The 20015-nt window shown below is 24.5% G+C and overlaps 2 protein-coding genes and 2 long non-coding RNA genes across 6 annotated transcripts in view; 3 read left to right on the forward strand and 1 right to left on the reverse strand.

The window, feature by feature from the left end:
- Positions 1-20015, reverse strand: part of LOC118446683 (uncharacterized) — a 136920-nt gene that overhangs the window by 26163 nt on the left and 90742 nt on the right. The gene's annotated exons all lie outside the window — the stretch shown is intronic.
- On the forward strand, positions 110-1562 carry LOC146872181 (uncharacterized). Of its 2 annotated transcripts, XM_085664157.1 has the most exons (5): positions 110-276; positions 392-511; positions 633-1084; positions 1179-1304; positions 1429-1562. In XM_085664157.1, exons 1-3 carry the CDS (start codon positions 118-120, stop codon positions 777-779), a joined length of 426 nt encoding a protein of 141 aa, XP_085520283.1. In that variant the 5' UTR covers positions 110-117; the 3' UTR covers positions 780-1084; positions 1179-1304; positions 1429-1562. The 2 variants fall into 2 exon arrangements, with proteins under 2 accessions (XP_085520283.1, XP_085520282.1); XM_085664156.1 differs by lacking the exons at positions 110-276; positions 392-511 and having other exon boundaries at positions 799-1084.
- Positions 4445-9223, forward strand: LOC118446641 (uncharacterized). The gene is made up of 9 exons (XM_085664244.1): positions 4445-4553; positions 4736-4855; positions 4980-5097; positions 6606-6864; positions 7023-7148; positions 7292-7382; positions 7783-7928; positions 8885-9017; positions 9148-9223. Exons 1-9 carry the CDS (start codon positions 4485-4487, stop codon positions 9196-9198), a joined length of 1113 nt encoding a protein of 370 aa, XP_085520370.1. The 5' UTR covers positions 4445-4484; the 3' UTR covers positions 9199-9223.
- On the forward strand, positions 17636-18898 carry LOC118446642 (uncharacterized). Its single transcript, XR_014983573.1, has 3 exons — positions 17636-17731; positions 18546-18678; positions 18791-18898. It is a non-coding gene; the product is annotated as an uncharacterized LOC118446642 (long non-coding RNA).

Consider the following 20015-nt stretch of genomic DNA (forward strand, 5'->3'; position numbering starts at 1 on the left):
TCAAATTGAATTATTAAGAGATTACTAGATAGGGGATGATTAGAATATTTAATGATTTTAGACGAATGTACGGGGGCTGAAGTCAGTCGGCGTTAGAAAGTCAGAATAGACGGAAGTATGATTTTCAAAGAGGAAGACTTTGTTGACAACGAGTTTTACGCTTACAATCTTATATTATTTAGACTCCTTGGATTATGGGATTATCAGACTTCGTCATGGAAACTGATTTACATTTGTTACATTAATATTTTCTTAATTATTGGATTATTTGAAGAGGTAAGTAAACTTGATTGATACTATATTATAATATATTTAACAATTGAATAATTTGAAAATGTCTTCTATATTCTTTGAATAAATATGAATAATATGAAAGATTTTGTACCTTTAGATTTATCTAATATTTTCGGCGAAACGAAAATTAGGGAACTACGTTAAATTAATGGAAATTATTTTGCCTACTTTATGCTTCGGATGTTGTTATTACAATCTCCTCAGGAATGGTGCAATTGTTTGTATCTCATTGGAAAAACATATATCTGATTTTATTTGTCTTTTTTTTGCAAATAATTGACATTAAATACGAGTTCCATTTTAAATAATAAATTTGTAGTAATAAATGCAAATTTCAGATGAAGAAAATTCTTAATCGTATCAAATGCGATTGGGATAACATAACGAATAAACCGGAATTGGAGATATTGAAAAAATATGCCTATTTAAGCAGAAAGTGTACAGTTATAATAGCAAGTCAGGAAAATAACACAAACACATCATAAATGATTGTCATATTCAAAATCTATTATTCATATTTTTATCTTTTAGTCTGTTTCTATCTGTATATTGCCATGTTGATGTTCCCATCTTGGTTAAGTAACTTTCAATATATTTTTGGTGCAATAGATAGAACAGAATTGGTGTTACCAATGCGTTTTGATTTTTTTATAAAAAGTCCAGTGCCTTACTATTTTCAACTTTCTCTACAATGCCAAGATATAATCGTCCTTTGCATTGTAGGGGTTGCAAACTATTCTATGTTTGTAGCAGTAATACAGCACGCTTGTGCACTATTTAATATCGTCGAGTGAGTAATCAATAGATATGATATTTAATATTATGCATCAGCGAATGTGTCAATTTGAAATCTGTCAGCTTGTAATATCAATGATTTATTGTAGATTGAGAGTAACTGAAAGATTTAAAAAAGGATCAAATTATTTCTGCTGTGCCGATAATAATGCCGAATTGGCAAAGGAGAACGAGTGGATGATCGATGTCATAGTATTTTATAATAACGCAAATGAGTTTGTATTCAATCTTACACGTCTATTTATACGATGTTTTAATTATTTACGTCGATTAATTATTATTTCAATATGTCGATTGAAAGGTTTTAATCATTACGATATCTTCTCTTTTTCTTTTAAGATTTCTTAATTTGATTAAACTATTTTACGAGAAGGTGAATCTGTTCGAGGTGATATTGGCATCGATTTTTATCATGTTAGATTATTTTTACGTAAGATATTATTTCTTCCCTTTTTTTTTTTTTTAAATAAAAATACTTCTTAACTTACAAATATATTCTCAGCTTTGATTAATAATCGATTAAGAAAGAAATATTTGTTCTATAAGATATTTCAGATACTTTCATTCAAGTTAAATAGAACTGAAGAATTAAAAAATATTTGTTACGTTGTCGCATCTCTATTCGTAATATATACTTATTTTTTTCTCGGACAAAAATTGATAAACAACAACAACAACGTATTTGCAACACTGTATGTATTTTTATTTGGTTTGTATATAATTGTTCTAGCAGCCCGTAATGTTGTGCAATTTTTATTTCATCTTGAATATCTCTCATAACAATTACTTGTTATGTCATTAATTGGAATGATACAAAATATGTTCATATATCTTCCGTCAAATTGTCAGTGCATTTTCGGTAAAGCATAATGACAGCAAGTTTCGCATTTAATAAAATATCTCACGTGATTCTTGTCATTTGGCGAAAAAAGTATAATAATGTTCTTCATATTTGATCAATTCGCACAAACTTATATACAAATTCAATATTATTATTTTTTTATTTTATCCTATCCTGTCTCATGAATATATGATTTATGTAAGATTAATTAATTTTTATTCCAGCTGTCAAATTCCGTTTTATTCGTTATCATTGAAAACCCAAAGAATGTTACTTTTTTTGTTAATGAAGGGTATGAGATTATACAATTTATCTATAAAGGGTGTAAAAGATATATCCCACGATCTGTTTGCCTCGGTATTTGATTTTGAAGACGTAAATATATGTAATCTTTGATTTGCAGCCAAGAGTTTATACTAATCGAAATATTTTTCAACAGTTAATGCGCTCGTCATTTTCTTTCGCTATGGTATTCTATAACATGCAATGATTTTAACTGTCGAAAACGACCTTACGATGATATACTACTATGTATGCTTTTGAAAATATAGTATCCTTGATTTTTAGGTGAAAGACATAAAATATTTCAAAGAATTCATTTTTTACAAAGTTTTATTCATATTTGTGCATGTATACGTGAGTATGCGTATTAATTAATACTTAAAATCTATAAAAGATTTTAATTCCTTCGTAATGATAAATAAATTACCAAATTGATTATTTCAGTGAAATAATAAATATATGAGTTTTGTTCATATAAAATTTCAAAAATTATTAATTCTATATTAAATGAATGTAAATATATGTATATATATATATATATATATATATATATTCATATATTATGCAGATAAATAACACTAAGTGAAATAATTATGTTTAGAGTTTTTTTTGTATTTTCTAAGATTTATTAGGTTGGAAACTATGAAACGTTGTTTAGTTAATTGTTTAGTTATTTATTTTCATTCAACGCTCGTTTCATAGTTTCCAATCTAATATATATATATATATATATATATATATATATATATATTTCTGTATGTATGCCTGGTATTAATATAAGTATGCATAGTATTTAATACTTTGAATTTATAATAAATCTTAGTGTTTTGGTAATAATAAATAAATGTTTATATTGTTTAATTTCAATATAATAATTAATAGAAAATTGTTTTGTTTAAATCAAACTTAATAAAATAATAACTTAATATTAAATATATATAGATATATATTTATTTATTTATTATATAGATATATATTAAATTAGTATATTATATCATATTTCCATATATGCACAATATTTTAAATATATATGCATGTATGTAATTTAAAAAAATATGATCGGGAATATATAATTAATTATGAATATATAATTAATTATGGATAGATATATAATTAATTATCATTCATCTGCTTTTTTTATTTTTTTAGAATTTTTTGCAATAAAAAAAATTATGACCTTTACCATTTGCATGGATCGTCATATATTATTTCATAATAAATCACGAATTTGTAATTTTTTACTTTTTCTTTTTTTTTTTTTTTTTTTTTTTTTTTTTTTTTTTTTTTTAATATATGGAGATACATAGAAGAAAGATATATAGCAAAAAAACAACGAAGTTGATGGATTAAAAAAAAAAAAAAAAAAAAAAGAAAAAGAAATATATATAAATAAATAAATAAATATATATATATATATATATATATATACATATATATATATATATATATATATATATATATATATATATATATATGAATTGTCTTGAAGTTTTGCAAAAAATAAAAAAATATCTTTGCACTTTTCGACATTCCATCTGGAAATAATTTCACTATTATCCTAAACAATTCTTTCGTTTAATCAAAAGAAAAAAAAAAAGAAAAAGAAAAAAAAAACATTGTTCTGTTTTTAACGACTCACCCTGTTTATTTCTTTTTCTTTTCCCACTTCTTTTTTTTTTAATCACACTTTTTATTATCGTACAAATGATAAGATCAAAAACGTCGTTCAATTAAATCATTAACATAGATTTTATTTTATTGAAGTCGACGACACGTCCGTCACGTTCGAGTGACAAAATTAAACTGCGTAAGAATGGAACAGCAAAGAGGGGGGTTGGTAACGCAAAGCGCATGCGCCTGCGAGAGAAGGGATGAAGTACTTTAAAATGCAAAGCTTAGGGTTTGGAGGGGTGGGTGGGTCAAGAAAATGAAGTAATAGTCGAGGAATAATGACAGACGTTTCATTATAATAATACTAATCGATAATGTAAGAAAGTTATGGAACATCGTAAAAGTTTTACGGTTAATATCGATTCACGATAAAATTATATGGACATTTCTATGAAAATAAATTGTTAAGAATTTATAATATAGGGTGGATGATTAGAATAGTTAATGAAATTTGGAAAATATAAGGGATATTGATGTTAGTCGATGTTAGAAAGTCAAATGAGAAGGAAGTATGATTCTAAAAGAGAAGGACTTTGTCAACAACGAGTATTACATTTACAATCGTATATTATTTAAAATCCTTGGATTATGGCAATATCGAATGTCGTCTAAACAATTGATTTACGTTTGTTTCATCATACTTATGATAATCCTTGGGATATTACAACACGTACGTTTTCTTCGTTTCTATTCGTAATTTGCTTTTTTTTCTTTTTTTTTTTTTTTTTTTTTTGGAACGAATAATTCTAGACAAGCTCGACAAGCATTGTTGTTCATTCAAATATAAATGATTAATAATTGAATGGAATATTTTTATTTATTTATTTATTTTTTTTTCCTCGTTATCTATAGATCTATACGCTTTACACGGCAGATGGAAAAATAAAAACAATCGCTAAGCTATTGGAAATAACATTGCCAACTTTATGCTTTGGATCTTGTTATTACAATTTATTATCGAACGGCGCAATTGTTTGTATTACCTTAAAAATATTATTTCTTTTTTTTTTTTCTTCGTCTTCTTTTCATAATAAAACGCACACTCTCGTTTATTGTAATATTCGTCGATTGCGAATTGTTTATATACGAATTTCAGATGAGAAAAATTCTTTATCGTATCAAATGCGATTGGGACGTTCTTGACAATAAACCGGAATTGATGATTTTAAAAAGATACGGTCACATTAGCAGAATTCGTACGATTGCAATAGCTAGTACGGCTTGATATAAATCATGTTTTAAATGTTCGGTATATATGTATATATATATATATATATATATATATATATATATATATATATATATATTGAGTGGTTCGGAAAGTAATTTTATTTTTTCCCGACGGATAATTTAATTGTATTTTTTTGCACCTAACTTCACACTTAAGACGCATAATCATTATATGTTTTGAGAGTTGATATAGCAAGGCTTTTATGTGTGTGAAAAAGTCCAATTGATTCTACGCAGTAGTTTTTGGTTGATGCCCTTTTAAATATGGAGAGCAATAAGTAGCATTTTCGTCATATTTTACTTTTTTTACTATAGAAAAGGTAAAAATGCTGTTCAAGCCAAAAAGATATTAACCGATGTGTATGGAGAAGATGTGTTGACAGTACGCCAGTGTCAAAACTGATTTGCAAAATTTCGATCCGGCAATTTTCATGTCGAAGATGCACCACGTTCTGGAAGGCCGGTTGAAGCTGATAAAGATACGATAAAGGCATTAGTTGATGCAAACCGGCGAATAACAACACGTGAGATCGGTGAGAGATTAAATTTATCAAATTCAACTGTTTATGACCACTTGAAAGGCCTTGGGTTTAACCTCGAAGCTCGATATATGGGTTCCCCATGTTCTCACGGAGAGAAATTTGTGTCGTCGCGTTGACATCTGTGATTCGGTTCTCAAACGTCACGAAAATGATTCATTTTTGAAGCGCATCATTACTGGGGACGAAAAATGGATTGTATATAACAATGTCAAACGCAAGAGATCATGGAGCAAAAAAGATGAACAGGCTCAAAACATTTCCAAAGTCAATATCCATTAAAAAAAGGTGATGCTGTCTGTTTGGTGGGATTTTAAAGGAATCGTTTTTTTTTTTTGAGATTTTACCGGATAACACAACAATTAATTCGGAAGTCTACTGTCATCAGCTGGACAAACTGAATGATGCAGTTCAACGGAAAAGGCCAGAATTAATCAACAGAAAAGGTATAATGTTCCTCGAAGATAATGCGAGACCTCATACAAGTTTGATCTCTCGCCAAAAGCTTTTACAGCTTGAATGGGATACAATGTCACATCCACCATATTCTCCAGATCTGGCATCTTCGGATTAGTATTTGTTTCGGGCACTGCAAAATTTTTTAGACGATAAAACATTCACTTCAAACGAGTTGGTCAAAAACCACCTCGATCAGTTTTTTGCCAGCAAAGACCAAAAATTTTATGAGCGTGGAATCATGCTACTATCAGAAAGATGGTAAAAGGTATTGGATCAGAATGACCAATATATAATTTAATAAAATATTTGTTCATTATACGAAAATTGTCTTTCGTTTTCACAAAAAAAAAAAACGAAATTACTTTCCGAACAACCCATTATATATATATATATATATATATATATATATATATATATATATAAAGAAAAAAAAAGAAAGAAAAAGGTGTAAAAATATTTATTGTAAATCATAATCGATACTTTTATTATTTCAGTTTGGTTTAATCTTTATATAGCATTTTTGATATTTCCATCCTTTTTAAAGATTTTTCAATATATCTTTGGTCGGATAAATGAAAACGAATTAATATTGCCACTTCGTATTGATTATTTTTTGAAAAATCATATCAATTATTTCTTGGGTATATCCATACAATATATGATTATTGTTGTCGTAACAATTATAGGGATTGCTAATTATTCAATGTACATAGCTGTTATACAGCATGCTTATGCTCTTTTGAACATCGTCGTGTGAGTTATCGTTAAGATTACTATTGAAATATTATAAATTAGAAAAATTATTAATCGTTATAATATTTAACAAGCAATTGTCCTGTGGATTTTTTTTTATTTTTTACACTTTTTTTTTCTGTCTTTTTCTTTTTTTTTTTTTTTTTTTTTTTTTATAGATGGAGAATTGACGAGAGATTTAAATATAATCGACATAATATTTATCATGTTAAAAATAATATCGAATTAATCGACGAAAAGGAATGGTTAATTAATATCATCAAATTTTACGATAAAACGATCGAGTTTGTATACAATTTTTATATTTTTCATATTTATTTAATTAACATTTACGAATAATTAATATCAATAATATCGGTAATACGTTTTATCTCTTTTTTTCTTTTTCTTTTTTCTTTTCGTTTTTTTCTCCCGCTTCTTCTTCAAGATTCGTCGATTTAATAAAATTATTTTACGAAACGCTTCATCTGTTCGAAGGTTTATTGGCGTTCGTTTTTGTCGTGATAGATTACTTTTACGTAAGCAAAAGAAAAAGGCAAAAAAAAAAAAAAAGAAAAAAAAAATAACAAAAAAACAAACAAAAAGAAAAAGAGAAAAAATATTTTTCTGAAACGAACATGAAAGAAAAAAGAAAAGAAAAGAAAAAAAAAAAAGAAAAAAAAAAAAAAAAAAAAGAAAATGATCGTTACACTTACGAGCTTATTAATCGTATAACGAATAGTCGTGTGACATTGGATGAGAAATTTGCCGTGGTTTGTTTAATTTCTTCGTTCTTTTTTTTCTTTTTTTTTTTCTTCTCTTCTCCTTTTCTTTCTTCTTCTTTTTCGTTTTCTTTTCGTTTATTTTCTTCTTCTTCTTCTTCTTTTTTTCGTTTTTTTTCTTTTCGTTTGTTTTCTTTTTTTTTCTTTTTCTTTCTAGGTACTACAATTATTATCCCTTCAGCTGAGCAGAACCGAAGAATTGACGATTTTTTGTTACGTCGTTTCATCACTTTCTGTAATATATGTTTACTTTTATCTTGGACAAAAATTAATGGATCACAATGACAATGTATTCATAGAACTGTAAGTATTATTTATTGTTATTATTTATTAAATATTTATTAAATATTATTTATTATATATACGATGATAATAATTGCGAATCATAATTACGTTCTATTGTATTGATGACGTATTGATTTTAATTGTCACATTGACGAAGAAAAAAATGATAAAAGTATATGGAAAATTAATTGACTGGCATCAGCTATTATATAGATTATTCATTTAATTTAATTGAATTTATTTCTCATATAATAATTTTTTTTTTAAAGAGAAAAAATTTTGCTTAATAATCATTTTCTTTCGCGAAATAGGAATTAATTGTTATTGACATTTTTTTTTTCCTTTTTTGTTTTTTTTTTTCTCTTTTTCCTTTTTTTTTTTTTTTTTTTTTTTTTAATAATTTTTAATATCATTAAGATTACACATGTAATGTACATTGTATACGTCATTAGATGGAAAAGATAAAAAAAAGTTAAATGATACGGATAAAGTTTTTTTTTCCTTTCTTTCTTTTTTTTTTCTTTTTTTTTTTTAATAATTTTTAATATCATTAAGATTACACATGTAATGTACATTGTATACGTCATTAGATGGAAAAGATAAAAAAGTTGAATGATACGGATGAAGTTTTTTTTTCCTCTCTTTTTTTCTTTTTTTTTTTTTTCTTTTGTTTTTCTTTTTTGTTCTTTTTTTTTTCTGATAAATTTTAGCCGCGGAACGACAAAAATCAAATGCCATCAAGTTACTTAATCGAATTGATATCTCGAATAGAATCATATTTTTTTTGTTTTCTCTTTTTTTTCCTTTTTTTTTTTTTTTTCTTTTTTTTTCTTTTCGTTTCCTTTCAAATATTCGATCAATTCATACGAGCTCACGTAACAAGTCAATAATTATTTTTTAATACTTTTACGAATATAATAATATTAACTTTTGTTTTTTTGTTTTTTTCTTTTTTTTTCTTCTTTTTGTTTTAGCTGTCAAATACCATTTTATTCGTTGTCATTGAAATCACAAAAAATGTTACTCTTTTTGATAATGAAGAGCATGAAGTCGTGCAATCTATCATGGAAGGGTACGATAATAGTATCCAATGAATTATTTGTCTCGGTAACAAAATTGTTTATTTATTTAAATTTATATATATATATATATATATATATATATATATATATATATGGGGTACTATGATTGTCATTAAACAAATTTCTAATAATTGAAATGTTTATTAATATAATAGTTAATACGGACGTCATTTTCTTTGGCCATGGTATTCAACAATCTTCAATAAATTTATTCGAGGATTATGATAGACGTTTATACAGTGTCATAGAAATTAATTATTAATTCTTGTTATAGATTAAAAAAATATTAATTGTATGAAGGAGTTTTCTTTTTCTTGAAGAAAATAAAAACGTATAAAAAAAAAAAGAAAAAAAAGAAAAAAAAAAACGAGGTTTCGCATTTGCTCCGCTTATTGAGAATTTTTAATTACTCGAAAATAATATCTCATTTCTTTGAAATGATATTTGTATTTTCGATTAGATTGGATACACTTATGATATTAATTAAAAGGAAAATGATTGTGTAATAATATTTATCAAATATTATATAATCGTTGAATTATATTAATTATATTCAATCATTAATTATATTAATCAATTTAATTATAATTAATATTATTATACAAATATTAATTATATTAATTATATTCATAATTAATACGTGAATAATAATTATTGAATAATTCTTTTTCTTTTTTTTTTCTTTATTTTTATATTTTATATATGATTTCAAAAATACGATCGTCGTGTATATATAGTCAATATTTATTGATTCACCCTCTTTTCCCCCCCATTCAAAACATTTTTTCTTTTTTATTTTCTTTTATTTTCTTTTTTTTTTTTCATTTTTATATTTTATATATGATTGCAAAAATACGATCGTCGTGTATATATAGTCAATATTTATTGATTCACCCTCTTTTCCCCCCCATTCAAAACATTTTTTCTTTTTTATTTTCTTTTATTTTCTTTTTTTTTTTTTCATTTTTATATTTTATATATGATTGCAAAAATACGATCGTCGTGTATATATAGTCAATATTTATTGATTCACCCTCTTTTTCCCCTCCCATTCAAAACATTTTTTCTTCTTTTGTTTTTTTTTTATTTTTATTTCTTTTTTTTTAATTTCAAGCGATAAAACGATACGATTATTAAAATTTGCTCGAATCAGCGTAAATACTTCTTTTCTTTTTTTTTTTTTTTTCCAAATACACAGCGTATTAAGCATCATTCGACGATACTTCTTTTTCATCTGTTTACGAAGAAATCAAAAATGTATTAATTGCGAAACAAAATAATTGATGGATTTCATAAAAAAAAAAAAAAAAAAAAGAAAAAAAAAGAAATAAAAAGAAGAAATAAAATAAAAAAGTATAAAAAAATATCAATGAAATCCTTGGGGAAAAATAAATAAAAGATCGAAACAGTTCAATTGTTATCTTGAACAATTTATTAAAAATTTATTAAAACAATTATCTTGGACAATTTATTAAAAATTTATTATAACGATTTATTAAAAATCTTGACATATTTATTAGAATAAAAATTAACGCTGTCAAGTTTCAAGCGACTTACCCTGCACAATTGTTTGCCCCGACTGTACAAACGATTCCTTGGATTTTTTAATTGCTGACGGATTAAGTAATATAATTTGAATTTTTTTCTTTTTTTCTTTTTTTTTTCTTTTTTTTTTGTTTTGCTGAAGCCCAAAAAAAAAATCGGTCCGTCACGTTCGAGTGACAAAAGTCAACTGAGGAAAAATGGGGCGTTAAGATGGGCGAGGGGGGGGGGAGGGGAGGGGAGGATGGTGGTGGTGGTTTAGCTCGCAACGCGCACGCGCTTGCGAGTGAAGGGATGAAGTAATTTACAATGCAAGGATGGGGTATAAAAAAAAAAAAAAGAAAAAAAAAGAAAAGAAAAGAAAAGTGAAATAAATAATCGTTGGGAAGTGAGACAGATGTTTAATTGCATAATACTGCAACGTCAATGTAAAGAAGGTATAGAATTTTATAAATATTTTACAAATATCGATTATTCATTGAACAGTTTTTGAAAATTATAAAGAATTTTGTAATAGATCAGAGATGATTAAAGTAATGATTAAAGGGATGATGTTTGATTAAACGTAAAGGGTTGAGGTCAGTCGACATTAAACAGTCATAACAGAAGAAAGTATGCTTTTGAAAGAGGAAGATTATATTGACAACGAGTATTATACTTACAATCTTTTATTATTTAAATTTCTTGGATTATGGAAATATCAAACGTCAACTAAACAATTGATTTACGTTTGTTTTATCAATTTTATATTAATCATTGTATTAATTGAAATCGTTAAGTATTATATTATTTCTCTATGGATTATATTATCTTTTATATTATTTTGAATAAGGCTAACTTTCTTTTTTTTTCTTTTCTTTTCTTTTTTTTTCTTTTTTATTTTATTTTATTCTATTAAATATCAAATAATATAATGGATGTTGTATGTCTTTAGATTTATGCTCTGATGATGTCCGAACGAAAATTAAAATCTATCATCGAATTATTGGAAAATATATTGCCATTTATATGCTTTGTGTCATGTTATTACAATCTTTTAATCAATGGCACAATTGTTCGTATTTCTTGATAGTTATATTTCAATGATTTTATTTATTTTTTCTTTTCTTCTTTTTCTTTTTTTTTTTTTGTTTTGTTTTTCCTTATTCCTTTTTCCTTCGTTCAATTATAAACGACACACGCGCACGTATTATTTTTTAATGAACGAATTAATACAATTTACGTATGAATTTTAGATGAAGAAAATTCTTTATCGCATGAAATGCGATTGGAATGATTTAGAGAATAAACCGGAATTAATGATATTGAAAAAATATGCGAGTAGAAGTAGATCTTGTACAATAGTGATAGCAGGTTGGTTGTTATGTGAAAGAAAAATTTTATTATAATTAAATTAAAGAAATATATTATTATGTCATATAATTATTACTTTTTATATTCACAGTTTCATTTTATCTATATATTATACTTTTGATATTTCCATCGTTGTTAAGTATATTTCAATATAATATTGGTTCTATTAATCAAAGTGAATTAATATTACCAATTTATATTGATTATTTCACGAAAAGTAAAATACATTATTATCATATAATTTTTATTCAATATTTAATTATTCTCGTTACGTGTACAATGGGAATTGCTAATTATTCTATGTTCGTTGCAATTATACAGCATACCTGTGCATTGTTTAACATAATCGAGTAAGTATTAAATATGAACATTGAGAATATTATTAAAGGAGAAATATTTTTTTCTTTTGCTTTTTTTTGTTTTTTTTTGTTTTTTTTTTTTGTGAATATCGTCGAACTATTACAGATGGAGGGTTTATGAAAGATTTAAAAAATGTTCGCATAATTTCCATTATGCCAATTATAATACTGACTTAGTCGAGGACAGTGAATGGTTAATCGGTATCGTAAAATATCGTAATAGCGTAATCGAGTTTGTATCACATTTTACTATCTATATAATATATTAAGTGTTAATATGATTTATTAATTATGCAATTAAGTTAACGTTAGAATATTTATTTATTTATTTCTTTTTTTTTTGTTTTATATCAAGATTCGTCAATTTGATAAGATCATTTTATGAAACAGTTTATCTGTTCGAAATATTATTGGCATCGATAGTCATCATGATTGATTATTTTTACGTAAGTATGGATACGTGTTAAAATAATTTTCAATTCTGTTTTTTTTTTCTTATAAATATTTTTTGAATATATTTTCTTCTGAATAATCATGATTGGTTATTTTTTACGTAAGTATCGATACGTGTTAAAATAATTTTCAATTTTTGTTTTTTCTTATAAATATTTTTTTGAATAATATTTTTTGAATATATTTTTTTTTGAATAATCATGATTGATCATTTTTTACGTAAGTATAGATACGTGTTAAAATAATTTTCAATTTTTGTTTTTTCTTATAAATATTTTTTGAATAATATTTTTTGAATATATTTTTTTTTGAGTTATCATGATTGATCATTTTTTACGTAAGTATGGATACGTGTTAAAATAATTTTCAATTTTTTTGTTCTCTTTTTTTTTGTTAAGAAATATAATAATTGAGAAATGGAGTGAATTTCCGTTGAATTTTTTCTTCTTGATCTTCTTTTTTCTTTTTTTTTTTTTTTTTTTTTTCTTTTTAGATATTTCAGATATTTTCTTTTAATCTGACTGGAACTGAAGGATTGACAAATATCTGTTATGTTATTGCGTCACTCTTCGTGATATACATTTATTATTATCTTGGACAAAAATTAATTGATCACAGTGAGAATGTGTTTAAAGCATTGTAAGTATAATATATTCAATTAATTTCGTGCGTGGATTTTTGGTTAATATTATGAATAAAAAAAAAAAAAAAAAAAAAAAAAAAAAAAATGCCTCGTAGAAAATTCTCACAATGGCATTAGCTGAAGGAAAATTTGTATAAAAAATATCTTGTAAGGTTTGAATTGAACGAAATCATGAATTGGATTTTTTTTTTTTTCATTTGGCGGAACAAAAAAAAAAAAGAAAAGGAAGAAAACCTTCGACTTTTTTTTTTTTTATCAAGTCGAACGAATTTCTGTACAAACACAAGAATCTTTTTCTTTTTCAAAAATCCAACATTATTTCATGTACATATAAATTATATATATATATATATATATATATATATATATATATACATAATCAATTGATTTCTTTTACAGCTGTCACTTACCGTTTTATTCGTTATCAGCGAAAACGAAAAAAATGTTACTCTTTTTAATAATGAGCAGCATGAGAATATCTTATTTATCATTGGCGGGTGTTAAAGAAGTATCAAATGATTTGTTTGCTTCGGTAAAAAAAAAAAATATTTTAGGAATAAATGTATATACTTTATGAAGAAACATTAAGAAATTTATAATAATCGAAATATTTTTTAATAGTTAATGCGATCATCATTTTCTATCGCTATGGTATTCTATAATTTACAATGAATCTATTGGAGTATAATATTATAGATTAGTATACGAATACAATTGTAAATGTGATATTTTATTTTTCCAAAATATAAATCGCAGGAAACAATTATTTTCAATAGATATTATTTTCCAAATTCTTGATTTATATTGCATAGAGGCAATATTTATCGTTTTTTTTTTCTTTTTTTTTTTTTTTTTTTTTTTTTGATAAATTTCATTATCGATTAATTTCATTAATATTATTGATTGTATGAATCATTGATTGAATTATTTAAAGTAAAATAATTAATTTATCATTTTAAATAAAATATTACATAATTATGTAATATTGTTATTTTATAAAATTAAAGAAAACACATTATCGATATATGTGAGGATTTATATTATCTGATTTTCTATTTTTTTTTTTTTTTTTTTTTTTTTTTTTTTTGATGAAGTGTAAAAATTTGAAAAATGATGGAAAAAGTATTCAAGCATACGATCGATTCAAGGATTCAAATCGTTCAATTGATTTCAATGATTCAATGAATTCAAGCACCAATATTTAAAAATTTTCAAGATTCAAGATTCAATATTTAAAAATTTTTTTTCGATTTTTTATCCAACAAAAAAAAAAAGGAATAGCGTAGATTTTTAAAATAGCATCAATAATCAATACTCACTGACTCGTACAATTTCATACGAATTAAATCATTTGCAATTTTGTATTATTATTTATATTATTTTATTAATTTAGAATAATTACGGCAATTGAAAATATTAAAAAGAACAAAAAAAAAAAGAAAAAAAGAAAAAAAAGAAGGAAGAAAAAGAATGCTGTACTTATTATTCGAGGAAATATCGATGAACTTGAAATTTCGATTAATAAAAAATATTGTTCGTTATTAAAAATTCACACTGATACAAGTTAACAATTTTTCTGAATATATTCTCTGAAAAAATAATAATAACACTGTTCTGTATTATGTGATTTATTCGAACATACTTACGTTCGTTTAGATATATATATATATATATATATATATATATTAAACATTGAACGATTATTATTTATCACACTTGTAAAAAAAAATATTCAAAAATTCAAGATAATATTGAAATATAAAATTGACGTGTTAAGTATTAACACGGATTATTTTTTTTTCTTGTTTTCTTTTTTTTCTTCATTTTTTTTTGTTTTTTTTTTTGTTTGCTGAAGTCAACGACACGTCCGACACGTTCGAGTGACAAAACTGTACTGCGTGAGAACGTGGGACGTTCTAAAGGGGGTGGATACGCAATGCGCATGCGCTCGTCGCGAGAGAAGGGATGAAGTACAATGGCAAGAATGAAATAAGGAAAATAATAATATAATTGATGGAAAATGATACAGATGTTTAATTGTATAATATTGTTAGTCGATATAAAGTAGGTATAGAATCTTATAAATATTATCTAAGTATCAATTGCATGAGAATTTTTGTAGATGTTTATAGAATTGAATTATTAAAACGTATTATTAGACGAACACGAACGATAAGAATATTTAATGAATTTCGACAAATGTATGGTATTTGAAGTTAGTCGATGTTAGAAAACTGTAACAGACGGAAATATGACATTGAAAGGGGAAGATTATATCGATCAAGAGTATTATGTTTACAATTGTCGATTTTTTCGAATTCTCGGTTTATGGGAATATCAGAGATCGCTTAAGCAATTCTTTTACGTTTGTACGATTAATATTTTGATAGCCATTGGATTATATCAACAGGTAAATATCATTGAATTTGTGAATTATTTCAATTGATTATAGTTTTCGAACAATATTGATCCCCCCCCTTTTTTTTTCTTTTTTTTTTTCTTTTTTTTTTTTTTTTCTTAAAGCTTCATTTAATATAAAAATATCGTTGGTTATTTAACTTTTCAGATTTATACGCTTTTGACGTCAAAAGGACATATAATATCGATCATTAAATTATTGGAAATTACATTGCCAACTTTATGCTTTGGATCTTGTTATTACAATTTATTATTGAACGGCGTAATTGTTCGTATTTGATTGAAAATATATTTAAAAAAAAAAAAAAATTTTCCTCCTTCTTCTACTTCTTTCCTTTCATCCACAGCTCCACCTTTTTCACCACCTTTCCTTCCCTCTTTCCAATTATAAATTATTCATTAGAATATTACAATTAATCAATTCGTAAAAGTACGTATATCTTTCAGATGAAACAAATTATGCACCGTATCAAATGCGATTGGGACGATCTAACGACTAAGGCCGAATTAATAATATTGAAAAAATTTTCCCGACTGAGCAGACTGTGCACGATTACTATTGCAAGTTGGCAATATAAAATAAAAAATTGTATCCCCGATAAATATTCATTATATAATAATTAATCCATATTTATTTCTTTCTCTCTCTTTTTTTTTTCTTTTTCTTTTCGTTTTTTTTTTGTTTGTTTGTTCGTTCGTTTGTTTTTGTTTATTTTCACCCTTACATTTCAGTATGTTTCTATCTTTACATAGCATTTTTGATATTTCCATCGTTGTTATGTAACATACGATACATTTATGGTGCCATAAATGAAACCGAATTATTATTACCAATTTCTTATGGCGTTAAAACTCAAATGTTATATTATATGGAACTTTTAATGCAATGGATTAATATAACCACACTTTGTACAGTTGGAATTGCTAATTATTCGATGTTCATAGCAGTTATACAGCATGCATGTGCACTTTTTAATATTATCGTGTAAGTAATCAATTACGATGAAATTCATTGAGATATTGTGTAATGGAAAAATTGTCAATTCAAAAATCAATTCATATATATATATATATATGTGCGTGTGTGTGTGTGTGTGTGTGTAAGCTTGTAATAATCATGAAGTTTTGTTACAGATGGAGAGTAAATGAAAGATTTAAAAAGGAATCACATTATTCTTATCAATCAAGCATGAAAACTGAATTAATTGAGGAAAATGAATGGATAATCGATATCATAAAATTTTATAACAACACGATCGAGTTTGTATAATAATTTTATTAAAACAAATTTTCTTCTTTTTTTTTTTTTCTATCGAATCAATCGTCGATATAATTTATGTTTGATGAAAAATTATATATATATATGTATATATATGTATATATATATTAGGTTGGAAACTATGAAACGGGCGTTGAATGAAAATAAATAACTAAACAAAAACGCCCGTTTCATAGTTTCCAACCTAATATATATATATATATATATATATATTTATGTATGTATGTATCGAAATTTTTTTTTTTATCGTTTTTTTTCTTTTATTTCAAGATTTGTCAATTTAATTAAAGCGTTTTATGAAAGGAGCCACCTCTTCGAAATTTTCCTGGCCACGATTTTTATCATGATAGATTATTTTTACGTGAGTAACAAGTATTCATTCGAAAAAGATAAAAGAGATATAAGACTTGTGAAATATTTCAATTATTATTATTAATCATGTTGATGTAGGACAAGTTAAGATAAATGTTAAAATTTTGTTTTCTTTCTTTTTTTTTTTTGTTTTTTTTATTTGTTTTTTTTTCTTCTTTTCTTTTTTGTTTTTAGATACTCCAGATACTTTCTTTTGATCTAACTAATATCGAAAGATTGACAAATATGTGTTACATCGTTGCATCGTTATTCTGTATATATGCATACTTTCATTTTGGACAAAAATTAATTGACAACAGCATCGACGTATCACTGGCATTGTAAATATTTGTTTACTTCTTCATAATTTTTTTCCTTCTTCTTTTTTTCATTTTTGTCCTTTTTCTTCTTCTCCTTCTTCTTCTGAATTTATAATCTGTAATTTTTTTTTTTCTTTTTTTTTCATACGGATTAATATACTTTAACCCGAGTACTGTCACATCTTCAAATAATTTCACAATTTGTGCAATTGCGATTTGTCAATTTGTACAATTGTGATTTGTCAATTTGTGCAATTGTGATTTGTCAATTTGTGCACCGCACGATATCAAGGTTTTTGAATGGTCCGTCATTCGTACGGAATAAATCATTTTTTTTTTTTTTTTTTTTTTTTTTTTTTTACTTCAAAATAATATATTAAAGTATATTCTTCGAAACTTCAGAAATAATAATAAAATATATGTATGAAAAAAAAAAAAAAAAAAAAAAAAAAGAAAAATTCCATAAATCACGCAACGCGCAATTCCGATACATTTTATGTGCTACGTATGTACATTTTATATAAACATATTATCATATACATATATTGATAATTTTTGAAAATTCGTTAATATTTTCGTAATAAATATAAATGAATAATTATTCTTTAATAGTATTCATTTTAATGATTTCTAAAAATATATATATATATATATTTTCTTTTTTTTTTTGTTAACATTTTATCAACATTTTTATCAAGTTATTGTTATCAATAATGTTCTACATAGTTTTTGTTTAAATTCACTGCTGTATGAATACTTTCTATGCTCACTGTACATATATATATATATATATATATATATGTACGTATTATATGTAATTAATTAATTTTTTCAGTCGTCAGATACCGTTCTATGTTTTATCATTGAAAACGCAAAAAGTATTGCTCTTTTTGATAATGAAAAGCATGAGACAATGTAATCTTACGGTCGAAGGAATGAAAGAAATATCCCATTATTTGTTTGCTATGGTAAAATTTATTTTATTTAATAAATAGAGAAAAAAAAACAAATATAAATATATATTTTTTTTTTTTTTTTTTTTGGTAATTATTTTATACTAATACAAATCTTTCTCAACAGATAATGCGCTCGTCATTTTCATTCGCTATGGTATTCTATAATTTAAAACAAATTTAACGAATGATAATATATAATATATGAACTATATATGAACTTTATATGAACGGAAATATAGTACAATTGTAGTATTTTTTAATAGGCCAAATATTTAATTAGCCGAGAAAATTTTCATTCTTAAAAAAGGAGAGAAAAAGAAAAAAAGAAAAGAAAAGAAAAGAAGAGGAAAAAGAAATAAAAAAGAAAAAAGAAAAAAAAACGAAAAGAAAAACGAGTTAACACTTATTTATATGTTAACATTTATTAATAAACTTTTACTGATTATCAAATTTTCTTTATTAAATCGTCTCGTTCATCAATTTTTCATATTGATCGAAATAATTTTTCAATGAATCACGATCGAAAAGAAAATATTGCAATAACATTTAGAATTTGAAATACATCATTTTAATTCTCTCCCCACCCCTTCTTTTTTTTTTTTTTGTTTCATCGATTCAAAGGATCATTAGTAGTTTTGAAATTTTTTACGTCCAATTAAATAATATCATCGTGAAATTCTAATCAAATTTTTGGAACATTCATTTTATGATATGATCTATTTTGATTTGAGAGAATAAAAAAAAAAAAAAATAACGAAAAGAAAAAAAAACGCAAAAAAAGAAAAGGACACAATTGTTTTACAATCATGCTAAATTATTTATACTTATTTCAAAATAGATCGTGATCCAATCATTTTGTTACATTAGACGATGACATTCTTTAATTGGAAAATATTCTTAGGATTTATTTTTAATAATAATGATCTGCAGGTCATGTAAAAAGGAAAATGATATTCACCAAAAAAAGAAAAAAAAAACAAAAAAAAAAAAAAAAAAAACAAAAAGAAAACACTTTCAACATTTTCAATATTTATCGATAAGAATCGTTCAAATATTTTCGAAAAATATCGTCACCTATGAAAAACTTCAAATAACGCTGTTTTTAAATGACTCACCCTGTAGATCTGTTTGCACGAAAAAAAGAAGAAAAGAAAAAAAAAAAACAAAAAAGAAAACACAAAAAAAAGCGAACAATCGTTTCGATCGATATTAACATCGAACGTACATTTGTTATATAATTGTTAACGTGCAAATGATATTATAATAATTAAAGACTATAACGTTATTCTCGATGATTGTTAAATGTCTATTAATTTTAAGAAAATTATTAATTGAATCATTAATTGATT

The sequence above is a fragment of the Vespa mandarinia genome, chromosome 25 (assembly GCF_050613455.1).
Source record: "Vespa mandarinia isolate Hongniang chromosome 25, ASM5061345v1, whole genome shotgun sequence".
Taxonomy (NCBI): Eukaryota; Metazoa; Arthropoda; class Insecta; order Hymenoptera; family Vespidae; genus Vespa; species Vespa mandarinia.

What these genes read in the sequence shown, in the direction of transcription:
- LOC146872181 (XM_085664156.1), top strand. Translation starts at nt 849, where the DNA reads ATGTTGATGTTCCCATCTTGGTTAAGTAACTTTCAATATATTTTTGGT. An exon ending in GCACTATTTAATATCGTCGA is followed by an intron (nt 1,085 to 1,178) that starts GTGAGTAATCAA and finishes GATTTATTGTAG; the next exon opens with ATTGAGAGTAACTGAAAGAT. An exon ending in TTTTATAATAACGCAAATGA is followed by an intron (nt 1,305 to 1,428) that starts GTTTGTATTCAA and finishes TTTTCTTTTAAG; the next exon opens with ATTTCTTAATTTGATTAAAC.
- LOC118446641 (XM_085664244.1), top strand. Translation starts at nt 4,485, where the DNA reads ATGTCGTCTAAACAATTGATTTACGTTTGTTTCATCATACTTATGATA. An exon ending in GCTCTTTTGAACATCGTCGT is followed by an intron (nt 6,865 to 7,022) that starts GTGAGTTATCGT and finishes TTTTTTTTATAG; the next exon opens with ATGGAGAATTGACGAGAGAT. An exon ending in GACAATGTATTCATAGAACT is followed by an intron (nt 7,929 to 8,884) that starts GTAAGTATTATT and finishes TTTTTGTTTTAG; the next exon opens with CTGTCAAATACCATTTTATT.